Raw genomic sequence first — 12,323 nt, 5'->3', positions numbered from 1 at the left:
CAAGTGGCAGCTTCAGGCACCTGCCCCAGGCCCTCATTCCAGAGGAAGGGAATGACACTTCCTTGTCAAAGAGAACCTGGCTTTATAATCAGGGATTCAGATGTTCTCGATCCCCAGCAGGTGATTCCAGGGATAATTGACCACACAGCCACGGGAGTTTGGTGCTGGAGCTTTTCCAGCTGTTACAGATCTGCTGGTTTTTATTTTCCAGACAGATGGAAAAGAAGACAGGGAAAAGCCAAGCCCTGGAGCCCCTGCTTGAAGGGAGGGTCTGTGAGGACCAAGCTTTGGCCACTTGTGTGTTCAGGCATGAAATTCCAGGGAATGAGGCCAAATCTGGGTGATCCTTCTGCAAAGCTCCTGCAAAGGCTCTGCAAGGGGGGATTTCCACTGAGGGGGACACTGCAGGAGTCACAGAATCATGGAATGGTTTGGGTCAGGAGGAACCTTTAGGATCATCCAGTTCCAAGCGGATGTTGGAAGCCAAGATGGAGCCAGGTGAGCACAGGGATGAGTTGCTAACAGGAATGTGAGGGATAAAAGGAACAGCTGAGGATTAGGAAGGAGGTCAGGAATTAATTAAAGGTCAAAGATGGACCTGGAACAACAACCAACACAATCCATCCTCATCCCAGGAGGGAAGGATGAAGTCTCTAAGAGTGAGACCCAGAACATCCCAACGCTCCCATCCCTTCTGCTGGAAGCTGCCAAGCACTGGAATGGTTCTGGTTTGCTTGGCTGCTCTCTCTGTTCAGACAGGAAGGATTTGGGGAAAGATGGTGCCACATCTGGGTCAGCAGCTGGAATTCTGCCTCTTCTTTGGACCCCAGGCCAAGGCTGGAGGTCTGATGGCTCCTGCCCGCAGTGCCCGCAGTGCTCTGGGCATGGCATCGGCCCTGAGTCATCCCGGAATGCAACACGGGAACCTTGGAGGCAGCTCCGGCATCTCCAGCCAAAACGTGACTGGGGCTGCTCCCAGAGGTAGCAATTAGCCAATTAATTGGAGTTGGCCAAGAGCTTTGAAGATGAGAACTGTTAAACTTGGAGTGTTACTGGTGAGATTGGGAATATTGGGAAAGAGGAGCAGGTTCCTCAAAGGCGGGTGGTGGAAGGGCAGCGTTGTCCTCCCAGAGCCAGCACAGGGAGCTCACCTGGAGTCTGTAATTACCTGGGATGTTCTCCAGAGCTTTGTCTGAGCTGCTCTGCAATAAACCTGATTCATTCCCTGAACCTCCATGCTGTAATCCCTGGCAGTCCAGAGGGTTTCTTCTCTTTGTGCTCTCTGGGTAGGAAATCTGCCCTTCCCTGACCCTGGACGTCCCTGCATGACCTGGGGTCTGGATCTGCAGCCTTGGCTTCGCCGAGTTGGACTCAACACCTGGATCTGGTGATGCTGGAGGTGTTCCCAGTAGCCCATTGTCACACACGAAAGGGACAGAACTTACCGTTCCTATTGTCAGTGACTCCTTTATCCCCATGTCACTGTGTTTAGCCCAATGTGAACGGGTTTATTTTGATGTCACTGTTTATTTTGATGTCACTATGTTTATTCCAATGTCACCGTGTTTATTTTGATGTCACCGTGTTCTATTGAGAAATTAATTAGTGGGTAACATGTAAAACCCCTGAAAGAGGAAGGTGTCCCTGCCTATGCCGAGGGATGGACCTGGGTGATCTTTAAGGTCCATTCCAACCCAAACCATTCCATGATTCCATAACCCTCCATCCTCAGGCCTAGTTTTGAAGAGATTTCTCATTCTTTCCTGGAAATCTGCTGGTTCTGAAGGTCTCCAACATCTCCTTCCCTGGCATGCTTTGATTGTGGCCCTCAGCATCACTGACACCTCTGAAACCTCTCCCGTAGGTCCAGAGCTTGGAGCAGCAGAACAAGATCCTGACAACCAGGTGGAACTTCCTGAAGGACCAGGACAATTCCCACTCTGACTCGGACATCAAGACCATCTACGAGCAGTATGTGAGCAAAATGAACCAGGAGATGAAGGCGCTCAACTACGAGCAGGAGAACCTGGAGTCGGAGCTGGCGAAGGTGCTGAGCACCATGGATGCCTTCCGGAGCAAGTAGGTGTCCCTGTCCCTCTGTCTGTCCATAGCCAGGGGGATTCAGCTGAGAGCAGCCCTGTGGGATTGAGGTAACTCAGCCAGCCTGAGATGCCCAGGAACATATTCCTAGTTTGGTGTGCACAGAAGGATGGATTTGGAAATTTAGGATCACAACTGGTTAATGAGGGGTGAAAGGAAAGATGGAACAATGAAATTCCAAGTAGAGCAGGGTCTGAGAGGAGCCTCTGCCAGAGAACAGCTCAGGGAATGGCGTTGCTGGAGGGACAGCCATGAAAACAGGGAATGTTTATTCTCCACAAAATTAGCACAAGCCAGAACTTTGTCCCCAAGGTGATTTGTGGACCAGGCTGTTCTGTACAAAAAACAACACTCCTGGCTACATGGTGGGAATTTTGAGGTGTTCTGGGCAGGGCCAGGAGTTGGATCCCTGTGGTGTCTTCCAACTCAGGATATTCATCCTCACACAATGGGTTAGGAGGGACCTTTAGAATCGTCCAGTGGCACCCTTGCCATGGGCAGGGACACCTTCCACTCAAAGCCCTGTCCAACCTTGGGCACTTCCAGGGATCCAGGGGCAGCCACAGGGAAATCCATTCCAGGGCCTCCCCACCCTGACAGGGAGGAATTCCTTCCCAATATCCCACCCATCCCTGCCCTCTGGGAAGCCATTTCCCCTTGTCCTCTGCCTCCATCCCTTGTCCCAAGTTCTTCTCCGGCTCCCCTGGTGTCCCTTGAGACACTGGAAGGGGCCCAGAGTTCTTCCTGGAGCTTTTTTCTCTCCAGGCTCACACACACCCATCCCACCCCTGCCATGGCAGGGACACCTCCCACTGTCCCAGCCTGCTCCAAGCCCCATCCAGCCTGGCCTTGGGCACTTCCAGGGATGGGGCAGCCATGGGGAAATCCCTTCCAGGCCCTGCCCACCCTGACAGGGAGGAATTCCTTCATAAAGAAGGAATGTTCTATTCCATGACTGTGGGATCTCTTCCTTTCCCCCTTCTACCAAACTCTGCTTTGACCAAAAAGGTCAAAATTGTGCCCCAAATGGTCCTGACCAAGAATAGGGAGGCAGCCAAAGGTCGGGGAGGTGCAGCTGCCTCTTATCTCTGGGGAGCTCCTCTTATCTCTGGAGATGAGCAGATAAGAGAGAGCAGCTGGGCCATGCCCGGTCACAGGGGAGCAGACAATGCTTCCCTCATTATGGGGCTCATTTGCATCCCACAGGAGAATCCCAAATGAGCTCATTTCCCTCCCACTGGCACCCAGCACCTTCCCGGAGCTCTGGAGGCTCCCATGGGGATCTGGGCTGTGCAGGGACCGTCCAACCCAAAGTGGTGCCCAGGGGCTGGGGGAGCGGAAATCCCTGCTGGGATCCAAACCCACTCCTGAGATGAGGCACAAACTCTCCGAGGAGTTCAGTCCAAGCATTCTCCAGCTCCTTAAACCCTGCTCCAGGTGGCTGCAAATTAGGGAAGGGCTGACAGCTCCTTCTAACAGAGGCCCAGCAGTGAAATGCCTTAATCAGCTCAGAGCAGGTCACAGTCATGGGATCACTCAGCTTGGAAAAGCCCTTGGAGATCATCAGGTCCATCCATCAACCCCCTACCTCTGTGGTCACTACTGACCCCAAGCCCCCATGTGTCACATCCACAGGGTTTTGGACACTTCCAGGGGTGGGGACTCCCTGGGCAGCCTGTGCCAGGGCTGGACAACCCTTTCCATGGAAATTTTTCCAAATATCCAACTTAAACCTCCTCTGATGGAACTTTTCCCTTGTTCCCTGGGAGTGGATCCTGAATCCCACCTGGCTGTCCCCTCCTGTCAGGGAGGTGTCCAGAGCCACAAGGTCCCCCCTGAGCCTCCTTTTCTCCAGGCTCAGCCCTCCCAGGTCCCTCAGGAGTTCTCCAGACCCTTCCCTGCTGCTCCAGCCCTTCCCCAGCTCTGGACACACTCCAGCCCCTCGGGGTCTTTCTTGTGAGGTACCCAAAGCCCAGGACTCCAGGGGCCTCAGCCGTGCCAAGGACAGGGAGTCCTGTGAGGAATTTGACAGGAATAAGAACCAGGAGTTTGATTCTTCACCTTACACTGAAATCATCCTCCCAGGAGTCCTTCAAATAACACCCTAAATTGCCTAAAAAGTCCTAAATTCCTCACGGGAGGCGCCTGCCTGCTGTTCATTTGGGGAATGCAAAGGTTAGGAGCTGCCATCCCTGCAGGGAGCACCTGGCCCTTCCCTGAGGAAGCAGAATCCCAGACTGGGATGGGATTTTTGGGATTTTGGGTGGGAAGGGACCCTGGCACAGACAGGGACACCTTCCACTCTCCCAGGCTGTCCCCAGCCCTTGGACACTCCAGGGATGGGGCAGCCCCAGTCTGTGCTCAGATCTGCACTCAGGAATTGCTGCAGAATTCCCAGCTCCCGACACTCCAGGGTTTTCCAGCCTGATTTCTTAGGCATGAAGGTGCTGCCCAAGGGTTCTCCCCACTGGATTTCTTGTGACTTTCCCAGTGACTTCGACAATGGACAATGGACAATTGGGGTGCTTCATCCCTCAAAACTCATTCATGGGGAGAGAATTCCCAGGCCCCATCCAGCCCAGGGGCATTTCTGGAGCAAATCTCTGCACAAACCAGGCAAATCCAGGAGGTTTCTTTTCCCCAGGGAATTCTGGGGGAGGAAAAACAAAGAACCAGTTGGATTTCCCACTGGAGTGGTGCCCTCAGCCAGGCTGTGGCGTTCTGGATGGAACACCCCAAATCCTCCAGGATGGGAAATGTGCCTGGGGGAGCCCCACCAATGAGGCCCTGAATTCATCTTGAGTCAGGGACTGCTTCCCAAACCCACCTGGATAGGACTCCCTGGGACACTCCCATCTCCTTCTCAAAGGAATCTGCCATGGAGCAGCAGTTCCAAAGGGATGGACAGGGATGGACAGGGATGGATGGATGGACAGGGATGGATGGATGGATGGATGGATGGATGGATGGATGGATGGATGGACGGATGGACGGGGATGGATGGATGGACGGATGGACAGGGATGGATGGATGGACAGGGATGGATGGATGGACAGGGATGGATGGACGGACGGATGGATGGATGATGGGTAGATGGATGGATGGATGGATGGATAGGGGACAGGCACATCCAGGAGGGAGCACAGCCTGCCTGAGAGCTGCTTCCCAAGATTCTGCTCCATGGAAGGAGCCCGGGGCGAGCAGGCGCCGTCTCAAGTGTGCCAAGTGCAGGAAGGGCTGGGTTTGCCCTCCCGCAGTGCCCCGGGATCATCTCCCGCAGATAAAGGCTGGGATGTGCCTGTGGAATGCTCCAGCCCCAGCCTGGGGTGAGTCACGGGCCCGGAGCGTGGCAGGAGCGCGTTGGGCCAGCTGGGGCAGCTCTGGGGCAGCTCTGGGGCAGCTCTGCTCAGCCCAGAGTGGATTCTGCCAGGACCCGGGGTGGGAACAGACTGGGACAGAGTGAGACACGCTGGGAGAGACTGGGACAGCCTGGGGCACACTGGGACAGCCTGTGACAGCCTGGGGCACACTGAGGCACACTGGAATACACTGGGACAGCCTGGGGCACGCTGGGACTGGCCTGAGTGCAAGGAGGAGGAAGGGGAGCTGCAGACAGACACTGAGCTTGGCCCAGCACAGGGGGCTGCAGACAGACCCTGAGCTTGGCCATTCCAGCATTCCAGGCTGGCATCTCAGGTGAGGAGCACAGCCCAGACAGGTAAATCCCATCAGCCCCTGCTGCCCAGGCTTGGAGAGGCAGGGAAGGAGAGGGCGAGTTCAGCACCGAGGGGGACTCAGGAGGAACCCCAGGAGCGCCCAAAGCTGTGACTGTCACACACCCCTGCCCTCACTGTCCCCTTGTGAGGGAGCTGCAGCTCCAGGGAGCTGCTCTGGATGATCCCAGCTCAGCTCATGAGCACAGCTTCCCCCTTTCCCAACATCTGCTCCCCATTCCCACACTTTGTACACGGCAGGGAAGGCTCCCAAAAACCTTCTGGGCTCCTGAGAACCTTTGACTGGATGCACCAGACCCCAAACGGCAGCACATTCCTGATGTTCCTGTCCTCAGTCTCTTGGGAGATCCCATTTTCCCATTTTCCCCTTAGGCCCATTTGGTGACGTTTCCCAGCAGCACTGAAAGTCTGAGTTCACAGCCTGGAATTGGGGTCACTTTGGGGCCCCTTCCACCAAGAGAGACCCCGAGGGGCTGGAGTGAGTCCAGAGCCAGGAATGGAGCTGGGGAAGGGCTGGAGCAGCAGGGAAGGGTCTGGAGAGCTCCTGAGGGACCTGGGGGGCTCAGCCTGGAGCAGAGGAGGCTCAGGGGGGACCTTGTGGCTCTGCACAGCTCCTGACAGGAGGGGACAGCCGGGGGGTCGGGCTCTGCTCCAGGGAACAACAGGACAAGGGAAATGGCCTCAGGCTGTGCCAGGGGAGGTTTAGTTGGATATTGGGGAAATTCCTCACTGGAAGGGTGTCCAGGCACTGGCACAGCTGCTCAGGGCAGGGGTGGAGCCACCAAAGCCGTGTGGCTGTGGCACTTGGGGACATGGTCAGGGGTGGCCCTGGCAGTGCTGGGGGCGCAGTTGGACTCGATGCTCTCCAAGGGCTTTTCCAACCTTAAAGATCCCATGGAATGCCACGTGCCCCTTAGGCTGAGGAGCCTGAGGGATCAGGGAGGAGCAGGGGAGCCAGGAGCTCCCTGAGAGCTCAGCCTGCTCCGATCCAGCACTCCCAGTGCTCCCACGCCTGTCCAGCTGCTGCGGGACACCCACCCCTCCCGTGGTTCTGCTCTGACCCAGCTCTGCTGGCCCCAAAATGGACCCTGTGGCTTTCCTGGGGTTTGGGACCACCACAGCCCTGTCCCAGGGGCCAGCAAGGGTTGGAGCATTCCCCAGTTCCCACTCATATCCGTTTGCCCCTGGACTGAGGCTTTGCTCCCGGCCCTGCCCTGTCCCACCTGGATCCAAACACAGGGACGCCCAGGACCCCACCCCATCCTGGTTTGGTTTCCTTCCACTCCATGGGCCGAATTCCTTTGCCTGTGTGCCTTCACAAATCACCTGGGCTGAGTTATGACACCAGTCCAGAATTCTCAGAATTTCCACAAGCCAAAGTTTTCTCCCTTGGGAAGGCTCCGACCCTGGAAGTGAAACTCTGAGGAAACGTGGGCAGAAGGGAAAAGGTTTGGGGTGAAATTGAGGAGTTTGGGCAGAGCCCAATCCCCACCCCATCCCTCATCCCTTTGTGAAGAACCTGAGGCTGCCCAGCCCCCGGATGAAATCCCAGTTAAAGCTCCCTCCTCTCTGCTCTGGGGTTCTTCATCCCCAAAGTGCTCCTGGTGTTCCAGGGAAGCTGCAGTGTGGCAGCTTCTCACTCAGTGCCTCAAGGAGGGGGGACAAGCAGGAAAAGCAGAAAGTTGGGATACTTTGGGGGTCTCAGCAAGACAACTCTGAGTGTCCCTGGGTTTCCCTGTGGTTGATGCCACGCTGTGGGCACTCTGCAGGTACGAGGATGAAATTCGCCTCTGCAGCGGGATGGAATTCACCTTCATGGAGCTCAAAAAGGTCAGCAGGAGGGGAAGGGGAATTTCCCGCTGGATTGGCTCTACCCAGCCATGCACAGCCAGGGGAGGGCCTGGAGGTGATCCAGGCTCAGCTGGTTTGGGATAACAAGGTCTGGAGGAGGACAGGGAGGGGATGAGTCCCAATTCCACAGGAGGGTGAGCCTGGAGTGGCTCCTGAAAATCCCCTGGCAGCACCTGGGGATCAGAGCATCTCCATCCCTGCACCTGGGATTTCCTGGTCACTGTCCCCATCCCCTATCCTGGCATTTCCTGGTCACTGTCCCCATCCCCTATCCTGGGAATTCCTGGTCACTGTCCCCATCCCCTATCCTGGCATTTCCTGGTCACTGTCCCCATCCCCTATCCTGGGAATTCCTGGTCACTGTCCCCATCCCTGCACCCTGGGAATTCCTGGTCACTGTCCCCATCCCCTATCCTGGGAATTCCTGGTCACTGTCCCCATCCCCTATCCTGGGATTTCCCTGGTCACTGTCCCCATCCCCTATCCTGGGATTTCCTGGTCACTGTCCCCATCCCTGCACCCTGGCATTTCCTGGCCTGAGGGTTCCAAACCCTTCCCGGGCTGCCCCCTCCTCCCTGTGTTCCCTCTGGGTGCCATTAGGGGTGGAAAAGGCTGGAACTGATAAAGGATTTAAGGATTTCCTTTGTTCCCTGGGGAGGGGCCCCGCCCTGGGCAAACCTCGGGCAAAGCTCCCACTCCAGCAGGAGCCAGTGAGAATCAGCTGGAATTGGGATTTTACATCAAAACCCCCAGTCTGGGGGGCAGGATAAGGGTGTTGGAGAGAGGGAATGTTCCCCACAAATTTCCATCCTGGCTAATTCCATATTTTCCCTGGCACACTCCCCAGGAAGGGCATTCCCAGACACTTCCGTGGGTGGCTCCCAGGTTTGCAGTGAGTGGAGCCTTTTGTGGGGAACAAAAGCTGGGAGGGGATGGCCCAGCCCTGCCTGGCCCTTCCACCAACAAGTCCCACAAAACAAAGGGGAAAGGTTCTCAAAGGAGCCTCTCAAAGGAGCTGGAGAGCAGCTCCAGACATCCCTGCTGATAAATCTGGGAATGGGTTGGGTGGGAAGGAGCTCATCCCATGGGCAGAGACTCCTTCCCTTCCCTGCCCAGGGTGCTCCAAGTCCTGTCCAGAGTGTCTGGAACTCCCTGGGATGGGGAGCAGTGGGAATGACTGGCTGTAAATCCAGGAGTGGAGTGATGAATCCCTTCCCGTCCCTGATGAATCCCTTCCCGTCCCTGCAGGATTTGGATGTGAGCACTTTGCACCGCACGGAGCTGGAGGTGAAGCTCAAAGGGCTCCAGGAGCTGCTGGAGCTGAAGAAAACCATCTATGAGCAGGTGGGAACACACCTGGAGAGGGCTGAGACAATGTGGGAAACGGCATTTTGGGGACAGATCCTGGATTTCCACCCACGTGGGAGCTTGGCCAGGGTGTCACAGCCATCCCAGTGCTCAGGCAGGACGTGAGGAGTTGATCCCTCCCCTAAAAACAACACTGGAGTGGGGCCAGAACATCCCTTCTGCCCCAGAACTTTTGTGGGGTTCCCCCAGAACAGCCAGAATTCCAACCTCATCCCAAACTGGCTGTTGGGGCCCAGCTCCTGCCCCCAGGGATGGGGTTTGCCCCAGACCTCGGCCCAGGTGAGCCAAATGTTCAGACACCAGGAAGGACCCAAAACCCAGGACAGCTGGAGAACCTGGCTGCTCTGAAACACAGCCCAGCTCCTCCTTTCCCAGGGAATCCAGGGGTCCCCAGGCAGGAGTGATTGCAGCCAGGGGGGAAGGGCCTCCTTCACAACCCTGACTCAGGCCTGGAAAATGTCACCCAGCAGGATCAGCAGAGCGGGAGCACTCAGGATTTATCTAAATTCCAGCAATCCAAACAGTTACAGTGCCTGGTGGAGGAGTATGGACATTCCATGTGGGAAACTGAGGCACAGAGAGGCTGGAGCTGCCTCCCAGCTCAACTGCCCAGGGAGCCTGATCTGCTCTAAAATGAGATTATTCCTCATGCAAGGCAATTTTAGCCCATTTTTTTTGGAAATCAGGCCCTGCTCCAGGGTCTCCACCTGATTTCCCATGGGTGCCTTTAAAAGCTGCATTATTTAACCCTTCATTAATGTAAAAATCTCATCCCAACCTCTCCTGTCTCACCTTCTCTGTGGATTCGATGACATCAGATACAGGCTCATTCCCAGGGGGAGAAAAAATGAGGTAAACTTTGCTTGTTGGGGAGGATCAAGAGAAAATAATTTATTAATTCTCATTAATAAATGACTAGTTTGGGGGTTTTTTATTCACCAGGTGATCCAATATTCCAAATAAACACAAATTTTCTCACCTGCTCCAAGATTAACAAAGAAACTCAGGGATTAAACAGCACTGGGATGAAATCTCCCAATCATCCTGGTTTTTGGGGTGTGTCTGTGTTACCCCTCAGCCACAGAGCCCTTTGTGAGCCCAGCCAGGGAAGGGAAGGGATCAAGGAACACAATTCCTGCTCCAAAGGGAGCTGAGCACAAAGGGAAGGACAGAGCAGAGGGAGGAGGGGAAGGAATTCCTGGTGCAAAGCACGAGGTGCACCTGAGATAAGGGAGCAGCAAGCCTGGGTCCGAGCCTGGGTCCAAACCTGGATCCAAACCTGGGTCCAAGCCTGGGTCTAAACCTGGATCCAAGCCTGGATCCAAGCCTGGGTCCAAACCTGGGTCCAAACCTGGATCCAAGCCTGGGTCCAAACCTGGATCCAAACCTGGATCCAAGCCTGGGTCCAAACCTGGGTCCAAACCTGGATCCAAACCTGGATCCAAGCCTGGATCCAAGCCTGGGTCCAAACCTGGGTCCAAGCCTGGGTCTAAACCTGCATCCAAGCCTGGATCCAAACCTGGATCTAAATCTGGGTCCAAGCCTGGATCCGAGCCTGGATCCAAACCTGGATCTAAACCTGGATCTAAACCTGGATCTAAACCTGGGTCCAAGCCTGGATCCAAACCTGGATCTAAACCTGGATCTAAACCTGGATCCAAATCTGGATCCAAGCCTGGGTCCAAACCTGGATCCAAGCCTGGGTCCAAACCTGGATCCAAATCTGGCTCCAAGCCTGGCTCCAGGGGCCCTTCCAGGCTCCGGGAGGGGAATTCTCAGCTGTGACTTACCCAGAGCAGATGTCCTGGTGGGCTGTAACCCCAGGGGTGCTCCTCTCCCTCCGCACTGCCATTCCCAGGACAGAGGAGTGGAGCAGCTCTGCCAGCCTGGCTGTGCACAGGGAAGGCTCCTGGTTCCCTGAGGAGCCCTAAATCAGGTTCTGGCATCACAAAGAGCAGCCCCAGCCCTGCTGGATCCCACAGCAGAGCTTGGAAAGGGCCTTTTCCAGCCTCCCCAGGCTGTGGAGTGATCCACACTGCCTTTGCTTTCCCAAAACTCTCCCATTGAGTGTGGATTTCAGTGGGTATTGGTCTGTGATCATCAGCTCCAGCTCTGCTCCTGGGGGACGACTGACAGGACAAGAGGAAATGCCAGGAGAGGTTTAGGTTGGATATTGGGGAAAATTCCTTCCTGGAAAGGGTTGTCCAGCCCTGGCATAGCTGCCTAGGGCAGGAGTGAAGTGCCCGTCCCTGGAAGTGCCCAAGGAATGTGTGGATGTGGCACCTAGCGACACAGTCAGGGGTGGCCTTGGCACTGCTGAGGAACAGTTGGAATCTGGTGATCCTCAGGTCTTTTCCAGCCTTAAGGGTCCCAGGATTCTCCCTGCTCCTGGACTAGTCCAAAGGCACTGTTTTGTCAGATGTATTTACCAGTTTGTATCCAAAGATCCCAAACCCCAACTTAAGCTGGGTCTGGATTTTATGGAGCAAATAATACCAGATCCCCAACTCCAGGGTGTGAAAACTTGGGAATTGTCCCCCTCTCCACGTGGAATCTGTTCTGCCAAGCACAGCCCACCTGGAGCTCTCTCTGACTACTGGGAATCTTGGATTTGACCAGATCCTGGGAAGAAGTTCTTCCCTGTGAGGGTGGGGAGGCCCTGGAATGGATTTCCCTGGGAGCTGTGGCTGCTCCATCCCTGGCAGTGTGCCGGGCGAGGCGGGACGGGGCTGGAGCAGCCTGGGACAGTGGGAGGTGTCCCTGCCATGGCAGGGCTGGGACGGGCTGGGCTTTGCTGTTCCTTCCCACCCAAACCATTCCATGAATGTCCAGCTCCGTGTTCTCTTCCCTGGTGTCCCGTGGCTCTGCAGGAACTGGAGGAGCTGCTGACGGAAATCAAGGACATTTCCGTGGTGCTGGGGATCGACAGCTGCTCCCGGCCGGACCTGGGCAGGATCGTGGAGGACGTCAGGGCCCAGTACGAGGCTCTGGCCCTGCGCAGCTGGGAGGAGGCCGAGGCCCTGACCCGGAGGAAGGTACCAGATCCCTGCTCCGTGCTGGGAGAGGCCGGGAAAGGACAGGAGGGGTTGGGCTGGAGACAGCTGGGATGGGAGGGATGGACTGGGAATGGGAATGGAGGGAGGGACAAGGCACTATCCGTGATCACTATCCAGACAGCAAATCCAGAGTTTTGTTACTCTGGGCTTTCTACGCTGGAGGAACCCAGGACATCTGCCAGTGGAGATGGAAATGTCCTTCCAGCTCTCCAAA

The 12,323-nt window shown here is 55.8% G+C and overlaps 1 protein-coding gene across 1 annotated transcript in view; it reads left to right on the top strand.

Annotated features, from left to right (window-relative positions):
• The first annotated feature begins 911 nt into the window (after positions 1–911).
• LOC115948910 (keratin, type II cytoskeletal 80-like) overlaps positions 912–12,323 on the top strand; it is a 14,280-nt gene continuing 2,868 nt past the window's right edge. The window contains exons 1-5 of the mRNA XM_031064646.1: positions 912–959; positions 1,865–2,079; positions 7,604–7,664; positions 8,934–9,029; positions 11,924–12,088. Of these exons, the coding sequence (XP_030920506.1) occupies positions 912–959; positions 1,865–2,079; positions 7,604–7,664; positions 8,934–9,029; positions 11,924–12,088 (585 nt within the window). The remainder of the gene's footprint in view (positions 960–1,864; positions 2,080–7,603; positions 7,665–8,933; positions 9,030–11,923; positions 12,089–12,323) is intronic.

This window comes from Geospiza fortis, unplaced genomic scaffold, assembly GCF_000277835.1.
Source record: "Geospiza fortis unplaced genomic scaffold, GeoFor_1.0 scaffold635, whole genome shotgun sequence".
NCBI classification, from domain to species: domain Eukaryota; kingdom Metazoa; phylum Chordata; class Aves; order Passeriformes; family Thraupidae; genus Geospiza; species Geospiza fortis.
This window is presented reverse-complemented; position numbering and strand designations above follow the sequence as displayed.